The sequence below is a fragment of the Equus caballus genome, chromosome 9, assembly GCF_041296265.1.
Source record: "Equus caballus isolate H_3958 breed thoroughbred chromosome 9, TB-T2T, whole genome shotgun sequence".
NCBI lineage: Eukaryota > Metazoa > Chordata > Mammalia > Perissodactyla > Equidae > Equus > Equus caballus.
Genome location: NC_091692.1, coordinates 69,162,510 through 69,185,861, shown reverse-complemented (window position 1 = coordinate 69,185,861; position 23,352 = coordinate 69,162,510). Strand labels below are relative to the sequence as shown.

Here is a 23,352-nt window from a genome sequence, read left to right as displayed (position 1 = left end):
GAGACCAAGTGGATCCTGGGTTCCTGTGGGAAATTAGTAAGCTTTTTGCCCTGGTCAGAATTTTCACTTCCTCCTGCTTTCTGGAATTTTCTTTACACCCTCTTTGTTTATCACTTTTTTCATCCATTTTCTTGGTAGGCAGGTAGATTGCCTGTATTTTTACCAAAATAAGTAGCCGAACCTGCCCAAGATAAAGGAGCGAATGAGGTAAGTTGTCCTTGACCCTCTCAGTCGTGTGAGGCCTCTTCTTCCACACTCCCTCCCCCCCTTTCTGAGACCCTCAAAGGTACCTGACTTAGGGGACTAGGCTCCGCTAAGAAGAGAGCTGCTGTAAACCTACGTGCATTTTCCCTGCGGCTTTCTGAAGGCAGAGTCCTAACCCAGTAGCAACACTAGAGATTTTTGGAGGCAGCCATGGGGAGTTTGTTTTAGGACCACGGATCTTTACACATACTATGTTGTGTGCACACACACACACACATACACAGTAAAAAATAGAAATGTGCTCTCCACAGAAGAATGACTGAGGGAAAACCACCTTTTGTAAAGAGTGATTATAAAAATGTATGACTTAAGTAGGATAAGGCGTTTCCTATTATGGGGCTTTTTAAGACAAAGATGTTTAGAAAGCCCTCTCCTGGCCCTGAAGCCACTGTAACAGTAGTGCTAGCTACACATAATAAGAGCTGACATATATTAAGTGTTTGCTGTGTGCCAGGCACTGTTCTAATTTCTTTGCATGTTCCACCTAATTCCCACAAGCCCTTAGCAATACTTACTATTAATATCTTCATCTCCATTTTACAGATGAAGAAACTAAGGCAGAGAGAGGGTAAATAACTTGCTCAAGGCTCCACAGAGTCAGTAGAAGAGCCGTGATTCAAACTCAAGTGGCTTGGCTCAAAGCCGTCTTAATACTACATTGTATGGCATGACTACTTTTATTATAAAATGATGTTTCTTTGAAAAATTTAGATTTTTTAAAGAAAAAAACAATTTTCCATAATTGCACTGTACCCCTATTTTTATTTTTTATATTAAGACTAATAAGCACATGGTTAAAAAAGCCAAATGGCTCAGAAATATATGAAAATAGGAGTCCCATTCCTAAGGGAAACCACTATTAACAGATCTTTTTTTATCCCTCAAGAAAAGTCTTTTATACATGTAGCAGTTTAATTATTATTTAAAGATTTATTTACACAAAAGCAGACATGCTACACCCACCTTTCTGCATCTTGTTTTTCTTATCTAATAGGTCTTCCAGATCTTTTCACTTCAGCACACACAGGTTCATGTCACTCCTTTTCATGATTGTAGAGTGTTCTCCTAGGTTGCTGTACCACCTGACTCAACCAGCTATTATTGATGGACAATTCACTTGTCTCTTTGGATGCTGATGTGCAGGATAAATTCCTAGCGGTACAGTTTCCTTTTTTATGCATGTTGCATCAACTCGCACTCTTGCTCTTTTTTTTTTTTTCTGAGGAAGATTAGCCCTGAGCTAGCATCCACTGCCAATCCTCCTCTTTTTTTACTGAGGAAGACTGGCCCTGAGCTAACATCTGTGCCCATCTTCCTCTACTTTATATGTGGGACAGCTACCACAGCATGGCTTCACAAACAGTGTGTAGGTCTGCACCCAGGATCCGAACCGGCGAATCCCAAGCTGCCGAAGCTGGACCACTGCACCACTGGGCCAGCCCCACACTCTCGCTAACTCTTATCAGAGTGTTTATCCCCAAACCCTTAACAGAACCCGTATTATCAAACTTTGGTTTTTTTTAATTTTTTGCTGATTTGATAGAGGAAAAATATCTGTTTTCATTTAGATTTTTAATGTTATAATGTGAGATTGTGTGGCTTTTCATGTCTATTGGTCATTTGTTTTGCTTTCTTTGTCTGCCATCTGCCTGTTCATGTCCTTTGCCCATTTTCTGTTAGGGTTTTTTTTTTCTAATTTGTATGAGCTTTTGGTAAATTTAGGAGATTAGCCTTTGTCTATTGTGTTGTAAACATTTTCTTTCAGTTTATTATTTGTCTTTGACTTTGCTATTTTCCCATAAGCAGTTTTATTTTTATGTAGTTAGATTTATCAGTACAAAATTATTCACTTCTGAATACTTTCAATTTGAACTTCTCTTTGTTTTTAAATGTTTATATATGTGCTTTTAAGTTTGTGGCGGCTCCATCCACCGCACATCAATCAGAATGAGGATAAATCCTTTCCGAAATTATATTTACAATTTTTCAGAAAGACTTCTGAAATGCGAGAAAACCTGTATATATATTTATATAATATGTATTTATTGATCTTTTGATCAAATATTCCGTTTCTGAGATAAGCACCTGTGGAGGTTCAGGGCATAGTTTGCAAAAACTGAAACAATCCTTTTTAGGCAGTGAAGCATTTCCTGGATTCCTTGGCTGGGCCCCCCAAAGCTTTGCAGCTAAGAGTCAGTTCTCCTGAATCTACTTTAAAGTAGCTTCTTTTAATTGTCTTCTATAATTACATGTGTCCGCTGCTCAGCTGCTCCTTAATAGGTCTGCCTGGTTTCAGTGAAAATGGCTCCTCTCTCCTCCCTCGAGACCTTTAAATAAAAGATCCCTGTATCTGCGTGTGGGGCCGGGGGATGGGAGGATGGAGCCATGAGGGACTGTTTTTTGGTTTTTTTCTGTTTTAATTTGCTGCCTGTATTTGAGTTGGGGATATAGATGGCCAACCTGAATTAATTTGATAGCTTTGTGGTGACAAAGGATAAAGGCAGGTTTGGGGTTGCTCCAGTCAGTGGTTTAGAACGGCTTAGTACGGCTTAGCAGACGGCAGGATTGCTCTGTTCTCAGAGGCCCGTGGTGTTCTGATGTATGAGGCCTCCACAGTCTCCTGAAAGCGGGCAAAAATAATAACATCCTAAGAGACCGGATCGCAGGCAGTGTTTTAAAAAAATAAGTGTAGTTATCAGATTTTGCACAGGCTCTTTTTGTTTCCATTTTTCTTTCCTTCTCTAATTTCCAGCCTTACCACCACACGCACAGACTGCTTATTATTATCGTAACATTCTTAACAAAAGTTAACACCTCTCGAGAATCCAACAGTCCTACCAAATGAAAAACCACCTAAGCTCCTGGGGGCTTTTTGGGAGTGGAAATGCTGCAGAAAATGGAGTCACCAAGATTTGATACCACAAGATATCTTAAAGGTCATCTAGTTCATTCTCCCTGTTTAGTCCTGGAATACTGGAAGCAGCTGATCGAAGACAACATTGATAAGCAGCGAAGACAGTATTGATGAGGATCACTCGGATGTTGTTAAATTCCCTTCAGCTTTTCAGGCACAACTCTTCGATGGCCAAATATTATTTCCCATGCTTTGTCAAAGTATTCCCTGTGACATCAGAGAATTACCAGTAGGGTGCCTGCACACAGGCAGGTGGGGGCAAACACTTCTTGACCACAAAACCTGGTTTACTAATGCATCCAAAAATTCCCTATGGAATATAATATTAAAAGGCTTTAAATTGAGCATATCCTTTGGCTTAAAAATTCTAATTTTAGGAATTTGTTCTAAAGAGATAAGAAGACAAGGATTTAAATTTGTATCCCCAAGGATATCTGTTGAACGTTAGGCCTATGCTTAAGAACATGGACCTTGCGGCCAGAAAGCCTGGGTTCCTGTCTTGGCTCCCCTTCTTGTTAGTTGTGTCACTTCATGTGTGTCACTCAACTTCTCTGCCTTATCTGTAAAAGGGACTGATAATTGTCCCTACCTCATAGGGTCTGTCCTGTCATGAGAAATGAATGAGTTAATAGGTAAAAGATACTTAGATGGTTTTTGGCACATAATAGAAAAATTAGACATAGCCTATGTATTTATTGATTTAATAAAACAAAATGCAGTAGCTTTTGAAGATATTCACATATTAAAAGAAAAACAATTAGGTTACATGATAACATGTTAAATATGAGTGCTGAACACTTGTACACCAAAAGGTTAACTCTAGTTATGTTTTTGGTGATGGAATTATAGACTACATTTTTTCCTCTGGATCATGGCTATTTTCTAAATTTTCTACAAAGGAAATATATAGTGTAATAAAAGTTGTCTTTCTAACCCCTGCAGAATAATAATAACAGCTAACGTTTATTGAGAGCTTACAACACATCCACTGTTTTCTAAGATAGATAGATGTCTATTCATTGTTTACAGTAACCTCATGAGGCAGCTGCTATGATTATCGTCTCCATTTCTCAGATGAGGAAACTGAGACGCAGAGAGGTGAAGTAACATGCCTTAAGTCCTCCGTCTAGTAAGCAGTAGAGAGAGGATTTGAACACGGGCTGTCTGGCTCATATTTTAGATTAGGTACTCTCTTTGTGTGATTTTAGTAACCCAAAAGGGCATTGCACTACAGTAGCCCCAACAACCCAGCTGCCTCCACTGTTTAGAGGAAACAAATTGAGTTCCTCTCCTTCCTTGTATCTTTGTTGCCAGCTGATAGATAAGTGGGGAGTTTTCAGGTCTCCGGCCTTCCTCTTAGTTATCTTGCTTAGTAAATGGGGAGAGTATACCAGATGATGTAGTAAAATTGACTTTTCTATGTATCCCTTAAAAAGAGTGCATTGACTTTACTTTGCATTAACCAAACTGGAAATAATTTATATTTTTTAAAATCATAAACTGAAATAGTTTGGAAGTAGCCTATACATTTTTCACTAGGATATTACTCAGAGTCCTGAACACGGCTGCTGGGTACCCTGAATGAGTCTTCTAATCTCCTTCAGATGTGCTGGAACGAAGTTAGAAAATCAGAGGAACAAAGTGACCTTTGGCCACGTACATACATAAGAGTCAACATATTGAGTTCCAGTAGCAGTAAAGTGTAGAAGAAAGTTGTCCCTTCTGTTCAGAGTACATAATTACCACAGATCAAAGGCACCGTGAGGTAACAGTGAATTTTCAGCAATTGTCTATTTTGCTTTTAGAATTTCCGTTTGTATTCAGGCAGTTAAATTATAACAGGTGAGTTTTTGTGCGTCTTTTAAGGAATAGCCGTTGGGTGTTTCAGAGTAATAATTTTACATTAGAAAATAATGTCTCAAACATGGTGCAACCTGGCTGCAACCAGAAAATCTATTTTTTTAAATCGTCTGACGTTATCATTTAATCACCAGCCTGCTAATTTACCAGCAGAGAAGGCTGGCTGAATTTGGTTGTCAGGTCTAGTGTTTTCCTGGATAGCACCAATCACGGCTCCTTGAGATTGTAAAATACTACAGTGTAGCCAGTAGATTACTCAGAGGCAACTAATTAAGTTCCGGGAGCTTCTAGGAGTTCATTACGTCATTAGGCAAAGTCTCTGAAATCCAGAAGGAATAGCTGGTCTCGGTCCTGATCGGTTGCCACGCTAGTCTTCCCAGAATTCTACTGGGACTTGGGATTCACTGCTGCCGTCTGTGCTAAGGGGTCGTTCTTGATCTCTTCCCGGAAGAGGCTGAACTTCCTGAGAGGTCCTGGAAGCCATAGAAGGGATTTTTCCCTCTCTGCCATTGCCTACTGCCCCCTTTGGCAAAACTAACACAACCCATCAGTGAGACAATCTGTACACAAGTGAGTCAGTCTGGCCACATCTTGTATATGTGGCTTATCCTGGCTGTGAGGGAGATGATAGTGTACAGTTTGTTCAGGAACCTCTTCTGGAACCCACTGCCTTCCCAAGGATGCAGCATGGTATCGTAGAAGGAGCCTGGGGATTTGGTCCTGGACAGAATTCATTGCCCACAAGCCTTGGGCGAATCAGCTTCAGTTTCCTCAGTAGTAGAGTGCTGAGATTAATGTCTGCCTTACCAAGTTGTCAAGATTGACAAATACAAAAAATAGAAAGCATCTCCTACAGGGCCTGGAACCCAGTAGGTGCTCAATAAGTAGTTATGATGATGATGATAATTACCGTTCACTGCTTGTTAGAAACTCAAGCAATTTAGATCATCCATATTTTCCTCAACTCAGAAATGGGAGCTGACTCTGGATTCTAGACCAGAAGAGTCAGAAATGGTGTTGTAGGAGTTGAGAGACAAGGTCAAATAAAATTGTATACCTAGATTTATTTTCCAAAATCATATAGAATTGCATCCTTTAAGAAAAGATCCTCTTTTTCTTCTTCCCATTGTTCTCTCTTGCCTCTTCCACTCCCCTTCCCTTCCCCAGGCAACCCATGAAATATTTCCTTTATTCCTCTTTCAGAACTATGGATTTTTTGTTAAAAGTCAATTTATATTAATTATTCTACCACCTGGCATGTTTTTAATTACATACTGAACTCTAGTCTATACTCAAAATGTAATTTGATCTTTGTAAACTAAGGAGCAATCCCTCCACACACCTCCCCAAACTAAAATTTCAGATTTCGGTATAATTCACAGGTTCTGTCACTGTCCCTGCGAACCTGTTCCATTCTGTTTGGGAAGGTTCCGTTCCTGCTTTTGGTTAAGGGTCTGTTCTTTATCGAATAGCTGTAGCTGCAGTCAGAGTCAATGATCAGATAGTGCCGGTGCACACAGTTATCTGGAGCCCAGGCTTTCTTGCTGACTGTTTCTAGCTGGTTGATTATCTCCAGACCCTAACGTGCCAAATTCAAGTATGGCTAGCTGACTGCAAAAGCCTAAAGATAAACTGTTTTGGAAAAACTCCTTTCGGACTGACAAGTAAGCTTTTCATGCTGCTTAAAGTTTGGGCCAGCCAGCTCGTTGGTGTTGAGGGCGCGCCTGACGCAGGGAGAGGCGTGTGTTTCTCCCCTCGCTGGTGGTCCCTGGTGGTAGTCGGCTGGAAGAACGGCGACCTTCGGAAATCAGCCTTACTGTGCTCCTAAGCTGTGTTTATGAAATGATGTCCTTGTGCTTGCGCCTTCTCTTGTCTGCTAGGAGGAAAACACCGAGAGCCTGCAAGTGCTGGAATCTCGCCACTTGCTGAGTTGCAGTTGCAAACAAGGGGCGCCAGGGCCCTGGGAAGGCAGGGAACCGGCCAGTGTGTTCTCGGGTTTCCTCTCCCTCACGCTTCTCTCTCCCCTGTTGTTTTTCAGGTAGTGAAGCTGATTTTAGCTCCTCGAGCAGCACGGGCAGCATTTCCGCTCCTGAGGTCCATATGTCTGCAGCCGGAAGCAAGCGGTCCTCTTTTTCACGCAAGTAGGCACTGTCTCCTGCTCTGTAATTAGGAAAACGCTTTACACAGGTGACTTACCTGTACTTTATGTTTCTATAGAACCACCTGGATTGTTGCCTGTTCCTATTTTTTTATTAGTGAGTGGTTTTTGTTTATTGTTTACAGTGATTTGAAATTGGTACTTCTCCCTGCTGTGGTCACATGGCTTGGCCTGTGTTTGTCTACCTGTGGCTGTCGCCATGCAGTCCTTGGCCCTGCGTCCACTCCTCCTTCTCTCCCTTCTTTCCCTCACTCACCTGAGTACTCACCTGGGTATCAAGCTAATAGTCTCCTAGTTCCCACTCATGAATCTATCGTCTCTTAGCTGCGAAGATGCTGACTTCATCCTTCCTTTCCTCTAGCTGAGCTTCTTTTTTTTTCATCTTTGTGAAAGTAGCCTAATGACGCTCTGGCCACTCCCAACATTCACTTGGGGAAGGAGGGAAAAAAGTATAAAGTTCATAGGTGTGGGCGGCCACCATGGAAAAAGGCAGTGGAGCAGAATGGCCAAGTGTCTGGGTTCTGGAGCCAGGCTGCCTTGGTTTGAATTCCAGCTCCACCCCCTACAGGCTGTGTGGCCCTAAGCAAGTTGCTTAACTTCTCTGTGCCTCAGTTTCCTCATCTCTAAAATAGGGTTATAGTCATACCCACCTCATAGCGTTTATTGTTAGGATTAAATTAGTTAATACAAGTAAAGTGCGGGGTCAGTGCTTGGAGATAGTAAGCATCAACAAATGTTTGCCATTGATGCTGTTTGCATTGGGGAAGAACAGGACTGTGGGGAAAAGGGAGCCACTGTTTACATTTGGTGGGACAGGTTGCAAGCCGCAAGATTCTCTGCTACCATCAGTGGCTTTATTTATTCATTCAACGTGTATTTATTGAGCATCTACTATGAGGCAGGTTCTGGAGATATAGCAGTAAACAAAACTCCATGAAAATTATATTCATTCTAGTACAGAAAGGACAATAATACATAAATATAATTGTTTTTAAAAACACACAGGGAAAGGAGATAGAGAGTAATGGGGTGTGTGATGTGTTTTAGATGGGCTGGTTCCAGGAGACCTGTGTGATGAGGTGAGCTCTGAGCTGGCCTGAACAAAGCGATGGAGTGGGACAAACACTTGGGGTGGATTTGTTTTTAGACTCTGGCAAGGCAACTTGCCTGTCCTGGGCCACACTGTCCAAACTTGTAAAAAGGGTGTTGGGCTCTATGATTTTTAAGATCCTTTCCTAAAGAAAAACCATTTAGTTTCTAAAAAACTAAAACTTGAATTTCTAAAACTTACATTCCTAGGACTCAGCAAGCAGATATTTCCCATTTCTCTTGGGTGAGTAGGAGGTTTGGCTGACGTTTAGAAGGAGGCCTGAGACCCCCAGTGCAGTTTTATTGTTAAAAACAAAGCTGAAGCCAGACAAACCCGTAACAAAAGAGTGAGGTCCACAGTGAAAAAGCGAAATAGTTCTATCCCCAAACACCATCTATTTTGGAAATAAAGTGCCTCTGGGATCACAGGACTTGACTATAAACATTCTCTACAGGACTGTGACCATACACTATAAATCAGATGGGGCTTGTTCTGAGAATAAACCATTTATCTAACCGATTCAAGAAATTAGCACATTCCCATGGTACAAGGTATCCAGGGAACAGAAAGGCAAAAGAAAAAAGAAATGGCCTGAAGAGCAGCCAATTTCATTAAGCATTTCAAAAGAATTTGTGTTTGTTTTTAAATTCCAAGGTAATGTCAATAATACTGAGTGACAAAGAAAATATTCTAGTCTGGAATGCATGATTTCCCTAAGAGATTAAAAATTGAAGTGTTAAATGTAAAATAGCTAAATATAATTATGTGCAAATCAGATATACGCTTAATAGATGGAAAATGGAAATTGGCAATGTTTTATCCATTTCCCTCGCTTTTTTTTTTTTTTGCCTGACCGAGGCACAGAGCACCATCAGTGGATTGCAGTGTTGGAATATCTTGGGCATTTCACGTAATCTTTGTGTTCAGCAGGACCGCGCATGGAGGACGACTCCTCTGGAAGGTCCGGGTCTCCATGACAAACTCTCTAATAGCTTGTGATCCTTTTAATTGGCTCTTTCCTCCTGTAATAAAGGAGCTTTCTCTGTGGAGAATCAGCTCCTGGGAGGAAGGCTAGCAGGAACATCTGATGAAGGGGTAGGAGAAATCAGGGACAGGTGGAGCTGGCGAGAATATTTTTGACAGATGATTTTGAAAATAAAACTTTAAAGATTTACAAATGATCTCTTCTTCTAGAAAGGCCAGATCTGCTGATATTTCCGAGGAATTCTCTTCCTTAAACTAAAAGCCTAATCTGATCAGAGGCAGACAGAAGCGAGAAGAAAAACAATGCTTGGGATGTGGAGTCAGACAGACTTGGGCTTGAGGTCAGTCTCCATCGTTTATAAGGTGCAAGACCCAGAGCTCTGAGCCTCAGTTTCCTGTTCTGGAAAATGTAGTGGTAATGGCATCTGCCTCACTGAGTTAAATGAGCTGATATCTATGAGTGCTTAACACAGTGCCCAGAACTTAGTAAAATGGTTAGTAAGCGGTTGTTTTAGTTAGTAGTGGTAAAAGTAATACAAACGGACGTGCTGCTGCTGCTGGTCTTATTGATGGTGGTAGCGGTGATGATGGTGATGATTATGATGATGAAGATCATGTAAGTTTGCTCAGGCTGCCATACCAATGTACCAAAGACTGGATGGCTTAAACAACAGAAGTTTACTTTCTCACACTTCTAGAGACAGTTAGTCCAAGATCAAGGTGTCTGCCTGATTGGCTTCTTCTGCGGTCTCTCTCCTGGGTGTGTGGGTGGCCGTCTTGTTCAACCTCTTTCTTCATATTGTCTTTTCTCTGTGCCTGTCTGTGTCCAGATTTTTCTCTTCTTGTAAAGACAGTAGTCAAATTGGATTAGGGCCTACCCTAATGGCCTCATTTTAACTTAAATACCTTTTTTAAAGCCCAAATTCCAGATACAGTCACATTCTTAGGTACTGAGGGTTGGAGCTTCAACGTATGAATTTGGGGGGACATGGTTCAGCCCATAACAGTGATCATGGTGGTGATGATGGTGATGCTGCTGCTGCTGATGGTGATAGAAATGTTACCTGAAGTAAAGGGCAATCGCTGGGGAATAGAAATTCACCTGGGCCCCCTCTGAGCTTCCCTTCTTCCCTCCTCCTTTTCTCTCACTTTCCATCTACTGTATTCAGGTATGCGGATGGGGGCGGGGTCAGCAGAATTCTTTCTCCTCTTTGTGGCCTGCATTCTCCTTGTCCACCAGACCAAGGGACTTGGGGTGAGCTGAGGAGGATAGCCTCAGGTAGCCTGTTCAGGGCCATGACCACCATGGAATTCTGGCTTCTCCTTTGAAAATGTTTTATCCACAATGATTTTGTACCTACATATGTTAGCATTTGAACTAAACTAAATGTAAGCAACAGAACTGATATTTTTAAGCATGTAATTTATTTTTGAAAAGTTAGCTATTACAAGTAGTCTAATAACTCATTTCCTGAAATAAATTTGAACCCTTGATTGTACTTTAGTGATGTTTGATAGCTTGAAAAGTTTTTGCTTAGCAGCTTATTTGTATAGCAGCTGAATTCTTACAAACTTCTCATCTAATTTGAAGAGATTAGTGCACCACACTAAAGAAGTCGGTGGTGAATTATTCTGGTAATAACCACATACATAGCCGGTATCTAATATACCTGTGTACAAGCCTAAAACAATATATTCCATTTCTGTAAAGTAGGCGACATTCCACAGAGTTAAAAGACCTGGATTTAATCCCAGTTCAGCTGTGTGTTCTCAGACCAGTTTGTTTCCCTGAGCCTCAGTTACTGACTTCGCTGAGTACTTCACGTACTTTACGTAACGGGAAAGGGAGGTGATAACTATACCGGCTTCATAGCATGATGGTCAACATTAAGTGAAACAAGGTTCATAAGGCATCTGGAACAGGGCTCGGGTCACAGACGGTCCTCGGTGAAGGCTGACTCAGGCTGGAACTCCTTGGGTCAGAATTAGGGATAGCTCTTCACTTTCTTTCCTGACTTGTAATGGTTAATCCTCCATATTTCTCATAGTCATGTTAAGAAATAGTCAGGCCGCTTGGTGCCAGACTTAGAAATGAAGCATGGAGAAGCAAATCCAAGCCAGAATGCATGTTCTTTTCAGCTCTCATGGAGTCCTCCCCACCACTGGGCTGCTGAAGCTGGTTTGTCACAAAGCCATCAGCCCATCTGTTCCGTATAAAGTGTCCTCTTCTCACGAAAAGGAGGCAGAGGCCGTTTGGATGATTTCAAAAGAAAAGAACTTTTTAACTTTAGAATTCGATGATGTTTCATTTATGTGTGATTTACTGGGTTGACGGCTAGTTGAAATTGTGTTTGATTTTAAATAAGTATTTATGATTTTGGAGCCAAGTCTCCCCACACGCGTGCTCATATTGACATTGACACACATTTCCCATCCAGATATGTTGGTTGCATACAGCTATAATTAAAATTACAGAGAGGGGATTGTCAAAAAGCAGTACTGCTGTATGAAAGGTATCTTGTTCCCTGTTGTTTTCTTGTAATGTCTTCAAGAAGTATTCCTGACACAGAACCATTATCCTATTTAAGTAATTTCAACATTCTCAAGATGCCTCCTTACACTGGTAGGTGTCAAATCCCTGGAGCTAGATTAACAGGGAAGTCCAAACAAGTTTATCCTGTAATAATACCCTGCACTTTAATTGCCCTTAACAGCTTCTCGAATGCACTCGCATGCGTTCTGGGGTTTGATTCTCTCATCAATCCTGTGAGGAAGGAGGCACATAAGGTTATTATATATCCCCAACGTTAAATGGCTTATTTGCCTAAGTCCCTAGTCAGTGGCAGTGCCAGGACCCAAACCCAGTTTGTTCATTCAGGGAGCACCTAGCATGTGCCCAGAAGTCGTGGGGATGTGAAAGAACCGCCTGTGTTCCTGCCCTCAGAATGCCCGAGTCTAGCGGGAAAGACAAACGCGTATGCAGCTGTGTGATGCGGTGTGCTAAGTCCCGGGCTGGAAGTTTGCACAGAGTATTAGGGAGCACCAAGGAGCAGCACCTACCCTGGCCTAGGGAAGGGAGAATCCAGAAAAGGCTGCTTGGAGTAGGTTCCCATCAGTCTCAAAGTCTTAGGATAGGGAGCAGAAGGAGAACATTCCAGGCAGAGAAAATTACAAATTCAAACATGTAAAGATGATGGAGAGCATGGATCGTCAGGAAACTGTAAGTGGTTTGGAATGCTGGCCGTCAGAGGGAGGAGGGTGGGATGGCAAAGGGTGGGTGGCCCCGGTGCTGGGATCGAACCTGTGAGCCATGTTAAGAAGACTGGCTTTGCAGTGCAGAGTCATTGAATGGCATTGAGGAGGGCAGTGATACTCAAATTCCATTTTAGAAAGGCCATTCCAGCCACAGGGTCAGCCTCCTTGCTAGAGGGGGCAAGACAAGAGGCCGGGGACGAAAAGGGGGCTGTTACAGCATTTCAGCTGTTAAATGATAAAGGTTGAGCTAAGTCATTGGGGATGGAAAGACAAGAAAAAAAATAGGTGGTTAAAATTATAGATTGATATATTTATGTGGGCTGTGTTTATCTGTCCTATTTTCTCCCCATTCTGTTTGGGCCACCTTTTTCTCCCCCATCCTCCAAAAGAAACGCTAATTTTCTTACTCCAACATAAACCAAACCCAAATATTTTTAAACTGACACAGGTGTACTGGAACAAAAACCACATCTTCGAAAATGAACCTAAACCAGATCAATATTTCACATGGGTTGTGTTCTTAGCAGGCAGTTGGGTTTAATCCAAAACAAGCATTATGGTCAGAAAGAATTTGAAAGAACAGCAGAGGGAGAGGTTGCCTGTGCCGATGACACAAGGAGAGAAAATACCGGGCAGGCGGGAAGAAGGCTGCTCAGAAAGACAGTTTGCACTAATAATGATTTTGCCCCTGTCAACTCTATAAATTGGATATCCTTAATAGTAAGTAGCTTTAAAAAGGAGTAAAGCATTAGCATTTGGACACCAGTAGCCCTAAGGATTTTAATATTTTTCTTGCTTTTCTCCCAGTCGAGGTCCCCATGGGCGGAGTAATGGAACTTCATCATACAAGTCTGGCAACAGCCCACCCTCCCCCCGGGAAAAGGACCTTCTGTCCATGTTGTGCAGGAATCAGCTGAGTCCTGTGAATATCCATCCCAGTTACGCGCCTTCTTCCCCAAGTAGCAGCAACTCTGGCTCCTACAAAGGAAGTGACTGCAGCCCAATCATGAGGTGAGTGCTGGTCATCTCCCAATTCATGATTTAGCTTGTCTCACTTAGTAAGCTTTTCTTTAAAAAAAAAAAGTTATGCCCCTCTTGATCCCCTGCCTTATTCTGCAGTAAGACATTTCTCTTTGCCTTTCCACACTAAGCGAATCCTTCAAGGGCTGCTGCAGGGGGAAGGCGAGCCCCAATTTCTAAGAAGGTCCAGCAGTCCAAGAGTGGATAGGGAGGAAATGGCGCAGTGGCAGGCGGAAGGTCCTCCGTGTTTCCCTCAGAACAGGGACGAAGCATTCCTGTGTTCATTCATTCATGCAGACTCCAGATGTTTACTGAGTAACCACATTGCGCCAGGGACTGTGTAAAGTGCTGGGAATAGAGCAGTGAACAGCAGAAATGGTCCCTGTGCTTCCTGCCCAGAGGAGAAGAAAGACGTTAGTCATCTAAGGACAAAAACGCATTCAGATTATGCTGCAAGTACCTGTTGCTACATGTGTCTGTAAAAGGTGGGGAGGGGGTCCAGCTCAGTCTGGAGGGATCAGAAGAGGCCTCTCTGAGGAAGTGAAATTGAAATGAGATCTGAAGGTCAAGCAAGGAATTAATTAGTCCCTAGGGGGTGAAAGGGAGCAGAAAGAAGGAACTCCACATCTAAACAGGCCACAGAGGGAGGTCTGGAGGGTTGGAAACTGGACATGGGCCATCCTGGATGGAGTGCAGGCTCAAGGGGAGCAGGGCGAGGGCAGTGGCTTGGATTGGGCCCAGAGTCGGAGAAGAAGCTGCCAGCTCTCCTCCTTCAGTCTTCTTCCTTCTGGGCGTCCTATTCTCATTAGTCAGCTCTCTTACAGGCGGGTTACCCAGCTCCTGGCCAGGCCGGAGAGGGGCCAGGATTCCAGCTAGGGGAGTTTTGTAGAACACTGGGCGCCTCTCTTGCAAAACACGCTCTGGTGAGAGTGGAGCAGCCCTTTCCCTTCAGAAGAAGGAAACTTTCCACCAAATCAGCACTCTCACGCCAAGCATTGATTTCAGAACAATTTGAACTCAGCTAATAACAATCAGGATCTTTAGGCAGGAGCGCATTGTGTGGAAAGTTAGGTCATCTCGCTCCCCCTCTTCCCTCCCGCCTGCCCCCACTCATTGTCCTGTAATGTAACAGCGTGTAACTCTGGACTGACAGGCAGGCCGGTGGACAATCGTGCTTTATTTTGTGTGCGATCATTCCTAAGCCATAGAAAATCCTCTGTCTCCACTGTCCCCACCCCCTCCACACACACCCCCCTCAATCTTCCAAGTAATGAACAGTCCTAAGATGGACAGCAATCTTACAGTCCCCCTTCCAGCATGAGGTCACATTACTGAGGTTTAAGACCCCATCACACAGCTGCCATTCCTTCTCCCACTGTTAGCTGTGCCTTAACTTTTCTTTTTCTAGAGGAAGTCACCTTTCTTTCCTTGGGTTGTTTCAGGCGGTCTGGAAGGTACATGTCCTGTGGTGAAAACCATGGTGTCAAACCCCCAAATCCAGAGCAGTATTTGACTCCCCTGCAGCAGAAAGAGGTGACGGTGAGACACCTGAAGACCAAGCTGAAGGAGTCCGAGCGCCGACTTCAGGAAAGGTGGGTCGCGTTCCTTGCCCGCTCTGGTTTAGGGCGGTTTCTTTTGCCATAAATGAAATATGAACCCTCACTACAGGAAAAGAAAAAGAAGAAACATGATTTCACATAATTTTGGTCAGATTTCTTAAATCAGTCTCTCAAAAGAGCCATTTCATAATCCTGCGTGATTTGGCTGTTTCAGGAGTTCAGGGGACCCTCTGAGGTTAGGGGGGACCCTCTGCTTTTTCTGGGTGTGTACAGCTTTGACGTGAAGAGTTGGGTTGAGTGTGTGTGTGACTATTTTTAAATCTCAAGAACACCTGCGGGAACAATCCCGTGCTTCCAGCAGCATGGGTCACACACATCTCTGTGAGAGGGTGGACGGCTGTGCGCATTGTGATTCCTGCAAGCTATTTCTGTGCTGAAGGAAGAGGTTCGTTATTCTTGGCCAAGTCTTAAGGTAAAAAACAAAACAAAACAAAACAGCTCATGCTTAAGAGATCTTATCTCAGAGAGAAAAGACCTTTGACATCCTGGGGCCGGCCGGATTTTCTGTTTGCTGGTTTTCCCCTGGAACATTTTGAGATAGACAAGCAGAGCTCTGACCGGGGTGGCTGTGAGGGTGAGTCAGACCCTACTTTCTGGAAGTCTTTGGTTTATGATTTGAGGCATCTGGGCGGGTTTGAACCGTCATGGTGGGGAGGTCTGAGAAGGCAGGGAAACTGGAGAGTATTTAAGCCTAAACTTAAAGAAACCATACTCACAATATTTCTTCACATGTGTCGGGATCCTACCTGGACTTCATGTCCACTGAGAATATGAGATTCTCTTCAGCATAGGATGGATCCAATATCATCTTAACTGAAAGGAGATAGAATAATCAACTTTTCACAAAGTCCTTGAAACATGTAGCATTTTATGATTTAAACAAATTTTTAAATTATCATTGGAATATTATCAGAACAGTTTTGCCAGGCTAAAACTTATCAGTCTACCTTCTGTCTTTGATAGGTAATTAAAAGTACAATGGAGGGGCCAGCCCTGTGGCCAAGTGGTTAAGTTCACGCGCTCTGCTTCGGTGGCCCAGGGTTCAGATCCTGGGCGTGGACATGACACCGCTCATCAGGCTATGTTGAGGCGGCATCCCACGTGCCACAACTAGAAGGACCAAAACTAAAATATACAACTACATACTGGGGGGATTTGGGGTGAAAATGTAGGAAAAAAAAAAAAAGATTGGCAACAGTTGTTAGCTCAGGTGCCAATCTTTAAAAAAAAAAAAAAAAGTGAAATGGACTTTCCTTCCACAAACTGTAGACATGAAAGCGTAGGCTATGAATATGAAAGCAGGCTAAGAGACTAATGTGTTCTAATAGTAGAAATTCCGATGTTAAGTATTGAGTCGAGGCTAATGCTTGTATAGTACTTAGTGCAATGTCTGACTTATAGTGAGCACTCAAAAAGAAAAAAGATAGTAGCCTTTTTTAATTCTGATTCCAGTTACTGTTATTATTGTAGCTATTTTACAATTGAGGGGAGAAGTTCATGGGTAGTACCTACCAAGGAAAAAAATTTCAAAGCTGATTTAACCTCTCCGTTTCAAGTGGAAGAGCATGGCTTGGCTGTGTGTCAGAATTGCTTGCTGCCTGGTTCAGCGTTGACATTTTTCTTAACCGTGCTTGTCTTCTCCCTCTAGGGAAACGGAAATTGTGGAGCTTAAGTCCCAGCTGGCCCGCATGAGAGAAGACTGGATTGAGGAAGAGTGCCATCGGGTGGAGGCCCAGCTGGCCCTCAAGGAAGCCAGGAAGGAGATTAAACAGCTCAAACAGGTCATCGAAACTATGCGGACCAACTTGGCTGATAAAGACAAAGGCATTCAGAAATATTTTGTGGACATCAACATTCAAAACAAGAAGTTGGAGTCTCTGCTTCAGAGCATGGAGATGGCGCACAATGGCTCTCGGAGGGATGAACTGTGTTTGGACTTTCCCTGTGATTCCCCGGAGAAAAGCTTAACCCTAACCACCCCTTTTGGCAAGATGGCGGATGGGCTGTCTCTGGAAGAGCAGATCATAGAGGAAGGGGCCGACAGCGAGCTGCTGGTGGGAGACAGCATGGCCGATGGCACAGATTTGTTTGATGAAATGGTGACAGCCACCACCACAGAGGCTGGCGACCTGGAGCTTCTTCATTCCACCCCCGGGGCAAAGGTCCTTGAGATGTTCCCCATGGTGGTGGATCAGGAGGAGGGCAGTGTGGTGGTGGAGCAAGCCGTGCAGACGGATGTGGTGCCCTACAGCCCTGCAGTCTCGGAGCTCATTCAGTATGTGCTCAAGCTCCGGGACGCCTGTCCTTCGAGTTCAGCGTCCCCTGATGAGTCTGTGGCTGACTCGACAGAAAGCTTCCCGGAATCCATCTCTGCATTAGTGGTTGATTTAACTCCAAGGAATCCAAACTCTGCCATCCTTTTGTCTCCCGTGGAGACCCCATACACCACGGTGGATACGGAAGCTCATGAAAACCGCCTCATGAGAGAGCTGGATTTTGCAGTCTCCACGGAAGAAAGGTTGGATGGCATCATCCAGCTGCCTCGGGGGAGCGTCGGGAGGCAGTACTGGAGCAGCAGTTTCCTGGTGGATCTCCTGGCTGTGGCTGCCCCCGTGGTCCCTACCGTTCTGTGGGCATTCAGTACTCAGAGAGGGGGAACAGATCCCGTGTACAACATCGGAGCCTTGCTCCGGGGCTGCTGCGTGGTTGCCCTGCATTCCCTCCGCCGCACCGCCTTTCATATCAAAACCTAAATAGAAGTGGTTGTTTCCGTGTGCCAGTCTGTCCCGTGTGGCATTGTGCCAGGTGGAGAAACAGCAGATCGACCTATGGCAGTCTCTCTTCTGTCGTTTTGCTCCTCGGTATTTGATTTGCACTATATTTAGTTGAAGCCTGTTCACTGTCTAAAACCAGAGGTATCTTCAAAGGCATGGAGACCTGGTTCAAGTAAATGTCCACCAGTGTGGTATAGACAGCATGCTCATGACCCTGCCGTGTCGTCTGAGGTACCCGTTCTTATCCTAGTGGTTCAGGAAGAGAAAATGCAAGGTTTGCACTATCCAGACAGCTTCTGTAAGGCTGGCATGTTATCTCCTTGCTTTGCTTTATGCCGTTTTAAAATGTGTAATTGTTCCAGCATTCCAATGGTCTTGTGCATAGCAGGGGACTGTAACCAAAAATAAAAATGTATCTGTGTCATTGGTTTGAAGAAGTCTTGACTAGCTCTTTAGTGTCTTACTTGGGGTTGATAAGGTTTGAGTGTTTGCAGTTTTGTACTAAACGTAGCTCCAGAGTCTTAAAATGGCTTGTTCTTAAACCTGTTAATTGATGAAACTGTATGTAAGTTTACAATGTATTAACTTATTTTTTGCTTATTATATATAGTGTTTTATTGGAAATTGTTTGTAACCACGTCAGCATGGTGAAAATAAAGATTAGTGTTTCCATTTAAATAAATGTCTTATCCCCCTTAAAATAATTATCTTTGCGGTTTTGTTCCTCTATATGGTGAGAAAGACTAAATGGCTAGCAGTTCCTTCCATCGTCAATCAGTAAGAGTCTAGAAGAGCGGAATTAAGAAACGAGAAGGAGAGAACAATAATTATTAAAGATAGATGAGGATTTCCTGTTCTGTCTTTAAAAAAGCATTGTTTCTGAATAAAAGTAGCTTTGAGTGTTTGCTTTTAAGTTATGCAATATACTTGTTTGTCCATATATTTGTTCAGTAAAGATGTGTTGAATATTTTCAGGAAAGTTGGGTTGATTTTTTTTTAAGCATGTTAGGGGTGCAGAGAGGGAGAACCTGCTAGTACCATGTGCCTCCTCCCTTTGGAGTAATAGGGTGAGCGTGGGGGGCTGGGAAGGGATGAGATAACAGTTGACTGATATTGCTTCATTTCTTCCTCACACCAATCTTGTGAGGTGGGTCATTTTCTATTTTACAAATAAGGGAGCTGAGCCTCAAAGAGGTAAATTGCTCAGGATCTCATAGTTCATCTCTAGAAGCCAGGATTTCAAGTGTCTGCAAAGCAAATGCCCTTTGCTCTATGCCACACAAAGGGAAGAGACTGGAGCATATCCTAAGTTCTCACCCAGAAACTCTCCTTCCATAGCGCTTACCCTTTTACACATACAATATTTTTACTTACTCTATCTTGGTTATTGCTCATCTCCCACACTAAAATAGTAGCTCTCAGAGTGCAGGGATCTGTGTTCTGTTTTGTTCACAGATATACGTCAAGAACTTAGAATAGTGCATGGCACATAGTCAGGTTTCTAAAAAGAGCTATCAAATGAATTAATTCATACAACAAACACTGGTTGCTCATATGGCACTTCACTAGGTTGATCATCAATAGTGACAGAGACAGACAAGGTTTCTGCCCCCAGGGAGCTTACATTCTGCCTGTGAAAGACAAAGGACGTGCCTAGAAATGAAGAAGATCATTTTAGATCGTGATCAGTGCTTCCAAGGAAATAAACAAGCTGTTTTGACCAAGAGTGACAGGGATAAATGTAAGGAACCTATCTCTGAAGAAAAAATATTAGTGCTAATAGGTGAAAAAGAGCCAATCGTGAAGATACGGGGGATAAAATGTTTCAATAAGAACAAATGCAAAGGCCCTGAGGCAGAAAAGGGTTTAGCATGTTACTGGAGCATCAGGGAGGCCTGGATGGCAAGAGCAGATCAGGGCAGGGGTGGAGGGAGGCTGGAGAAGTGCACAGGAACCTAGTTCATATGGGGCCATGTAAATCATGTTTGTAAACCATGTTAGGGTGGGTTTGAATTTATTCCCAGTGAGCTGAGAGATATTAACAAGCTTTAAACAGGACAGTGATATAATCTGGTATTTAAATTTTTTTTTTTTTTTAATTCTGCTGCTGTGTACAGAATGCATTGAAGGCAGGCAGGAGTGGAAGCAGAGACCATTGTAATAGTCCAGATGAGTGATTATGACAATTGGGAGGTGGAACTGGATATAGAGATTAAGCTGTATAATTAAAAATATAACTTGAAGATAGAACTGGTGTGGTTTGCTGATAGATTGGATGTGGGGAGGGAGTGAGGTAGGGTTTAAGGAAAAGAGGGAAATTAAGGATGACTCTCACGTTTTTGACTTGAACACTTGGATCAATGGTGGTGCCATTTACTTGAGAATGGAAAGAGTTCAAGAGAAGTTCGGGAAAATAAGTTTGAGATGTCTATTAAGTATCTGTGAAATTGTCAAGTGGGTAATTGCATATATGAATGTGAAAATCACGGGATTTGTCAAGGCTAGAGTTTTAAAATTGGAGTTCTTCAGTATTTACATAGTGTTTAAAACCGTGGGATGGATGAAATCATCCAGGAAGAGTGTCAAGAAGAAAAGAAGGCCAAAGACTGAATCCTTAGGGTACTTCTACATTTAGATAGAGACAGACGATGAGTACCAACAAAACAGCCTTCGAAGAGGCAGCCCAAAGGTAGGAGGAAAACTAGGTGAATGTAGTATTATGAAAACCAAGACAGGAGAGTTATTCAAGAGTGCAGTGGCCAACTGTGTTGAAATTCTGCCAAGCTCTTGAGTAACATGAGAATAGATAACATGTCCACTGGCTTTGACAGCAAAGTCTTAGTCAAGATCGTTTTCCTGGGAGAAATGGGCATTGAAGCCAGATTGGAGTGGGTTGGAAAGTGAATGGAAGAGAGTAAAAATCAATGTGTGCAACTAATTTTTTTTTTAACTTTTGCTGTGAAAGGGCATGGGAATGTGAGTGGTAGTTATAAGGAGATATGAGTTACAAGGATTTGTTTTATTTTTCAATATTGAGAAGAGATAGAGCACGTTTGTATGCTTTTGTGATTGAGCCAGTGAAGAGAAAGAAACTGACAACCTAGGAGATAAAGGATTAATGGAAGGAGGGAAACCCTCGAGAAGATGAGAAGGGATAGGATACAGGGCACAAGGATGTACATGTGGAGAGAAGTGGCTTGTCTCTGATAAGCCATTTCTTCTGTTGGAATATACACGTACCTCAGGCACACACATGGGCACTCAAACAGCACACAGGAGAGGGATTTGGCTGAAATGGAAGAGAATCTATTTCTGGAGGTGAATAATTGGAAGTGACCCAAAATAATGAGCCAGGCTGACTCAGGTCCCTTCCTGTAGTCCAGCCCAGACCAATACCTAGATACTGTTATCTTCCTTACAATCCCTCCTTGTGTTTATTTTTAGTAGTTGCTAAATTAAAGCATTTTACTTTAAGAAAAAATGTAAGCCTGTTTTTGGTATCCCCTTGTTGCTACAGAAACAAACATAACCACACAAACTCAGCACTGTTCTTCATCAATTCAAGATGGATGGCAAGATGGGCTCTGGTGAAGAATCCTCCACGAACCACAAATATTTATGTTCATTATCAAATTGGAGGCAGCTGATCACAAATAGCAAATTGGTTTGTTGTCTTAATGACCTGTATCCTTCTTTACATAAACCAAGATTCAAAGAAAGTAACACATTCGAAACATTGGACAATGCATATACCATCCACACTGGAACACTGGAACGAATTTGCACGAAGGTAACACAGGAGATCCTGGAGCAGTTATTCTGTTTTTCTTCTCCCTCCTCCTCCTCCACACCCTGCCCCATCCTCCTCCAGGGTTTCAGTACATAGACTCTGTGGAAAATTACTGCTTTTATTCAGATCAAAGTCTCTCGCAAATGAGTCCCTTGGAGTAAATAAAAGACGGAACATAGCTTGCCTTTCGGAAGCCCGAGGCGTTGGCTAGTTTTGTGGACAGGATGATCCGATCCCGTAGAAAGAAGCGCTGAAAATTGCTTTCAGTAATTTGAGTGATGTACAAACAGGCAGGAAAATGGAAAAAGAAGAACAATTCCACTCTATTGAACAAATTGCTGTCCCATCAAAGCAAATGTTAAACATTTCCTACAGTTACATGTGCAAACATTCCAATTTATAAGACGAGATTTTTCCCAAAGGGATATGCTGACCTTTCCAACTTGAGCTGTTCAGAAAGAAGAAAAAAAAAAATGCAGTGCACTCAGATGCCAAGCGTTTCTGACATTTGTGGCAGGAGAAAAAGGAAGTCTGTGATTTGCATTGAACATGGGCCCTGCCTAAGTAGTGGTTGGGTCTGATATGTTTTTCTCTAGAGGACTTTTGATTTTCAAAGGTTTGGGGTAGTTTCCGACTTCCATTTTGGCTCAGTGAGCTCTTCTACAAAACTGCCAGTCTTATCTGGCAAAATGTGTGTAATGAAGCACATTGAAAATAGCAGTTTAAAATTAAATTAAAAATAACAATTTCTAGCAATAAAATCTTGAAAGAATATCAACAAACTCCCAACTGTCCCGAACAAAAACAATTAGAAAGTCCAAATAATATAAAACAGGTTTATATCAGGTAACTTTCAAACCACCCTAAGACACACTCTTCCGTGACTGCTGATTCTCCCACAACCACCATGACTGTGGTAACCAATGGTTATAACAATGATTTCAAAGAATCTTAAAATTAAAAAAGGTTTCAATGCTACTAAGAAGAGTTTGTGTTAAAAGATTAGAATATTTCAATAGCATTTAAGTTCTGTAAAAGTGTCTCTCTTTTAAAAAAACGTTTTCAACATAAAAAACTCAACACACAAATCACAAAAAAGTGAAGGTTTTGGAACAAGGGCACCAGGCCCGGAGTCCTGTCGTTTGCCTCCTCTCATTCTCTGCAGTGGTCCCAGTATCACCTCTGAGCACAGCTTGAAAAACACTTCACTATGTACCCAGTTCTTTGAGAACGGCCAGTTCATGTAAGGTCTCCTGTGTGGTAACTCTCCGTTCATTGGAGTGGTACTCTGGGTAGTGCTGGAGGACTCAGTCCTTCACAGTCCTAAACAAATGAATGTTTAGTGGAGTTGTTTTCCAACCTTTTCTCACAAAACTTTGCTAGTGCTTTGTTGGTTTAACTGTGAAGAGGATCTCTCACTTCAAGCACAGAGGCTATGGAAGCATCTGGGACTACGATGATGTAAATGATGACGTAAACCCCACAGTCCGGGCTCCCCCAGTGAATGCTACGAAAGGCAGGCATCAGAGCTGCCTGTTTCTCGTGGCCCTGGAGTTCCTTCCCATGGCGATCTTATCTGACCCACCTTCAGGAATATTTTCAGTCTTGTTCCCTGAAAGTGTCA

General features: G+C 42.7%; 1 protein-coding gene across 22 annotated transcripts in view; it reads left to right on the top strand.

Annotated features, from left to right (window-relative positions):
• Positions 1 to 18,917, top strand: part of SYBU (syntabulin) — a 109,632-nt gene extending 90,715 nt beyond the window's left edge. For all 22 annotated transcript variants that reach the window (XM_070221711.1, XM_070221707.1, XM_070221708.1 and 19 more), the window contains 4 exons: positions 7,077 to 7,179; positions 13,333 to 13,536; positions 14,988 to 15,137; positions 16,813 to 18,917. In XM_070221711.1, the coding sequence (XP_070077812.1) occupies positions 7,077 to 7,179; positions 13,333 to 13,536; positions 14,988 to 15,137; positions 16,813 to 17,917 (1,562 nt within the window). In that variant the 3' untranslated portion in view covers positions 17,918 to 18,917. The remainder of the gene's footprint in view (positions 1 to 7,076; positions 7,180 to 13,332; positions 13,537 to 14,987; positions 15,138 to 16,812) is intronic.
• Positions 18,918 to 23,352: the final 4,435 nt, after the last annotated feature.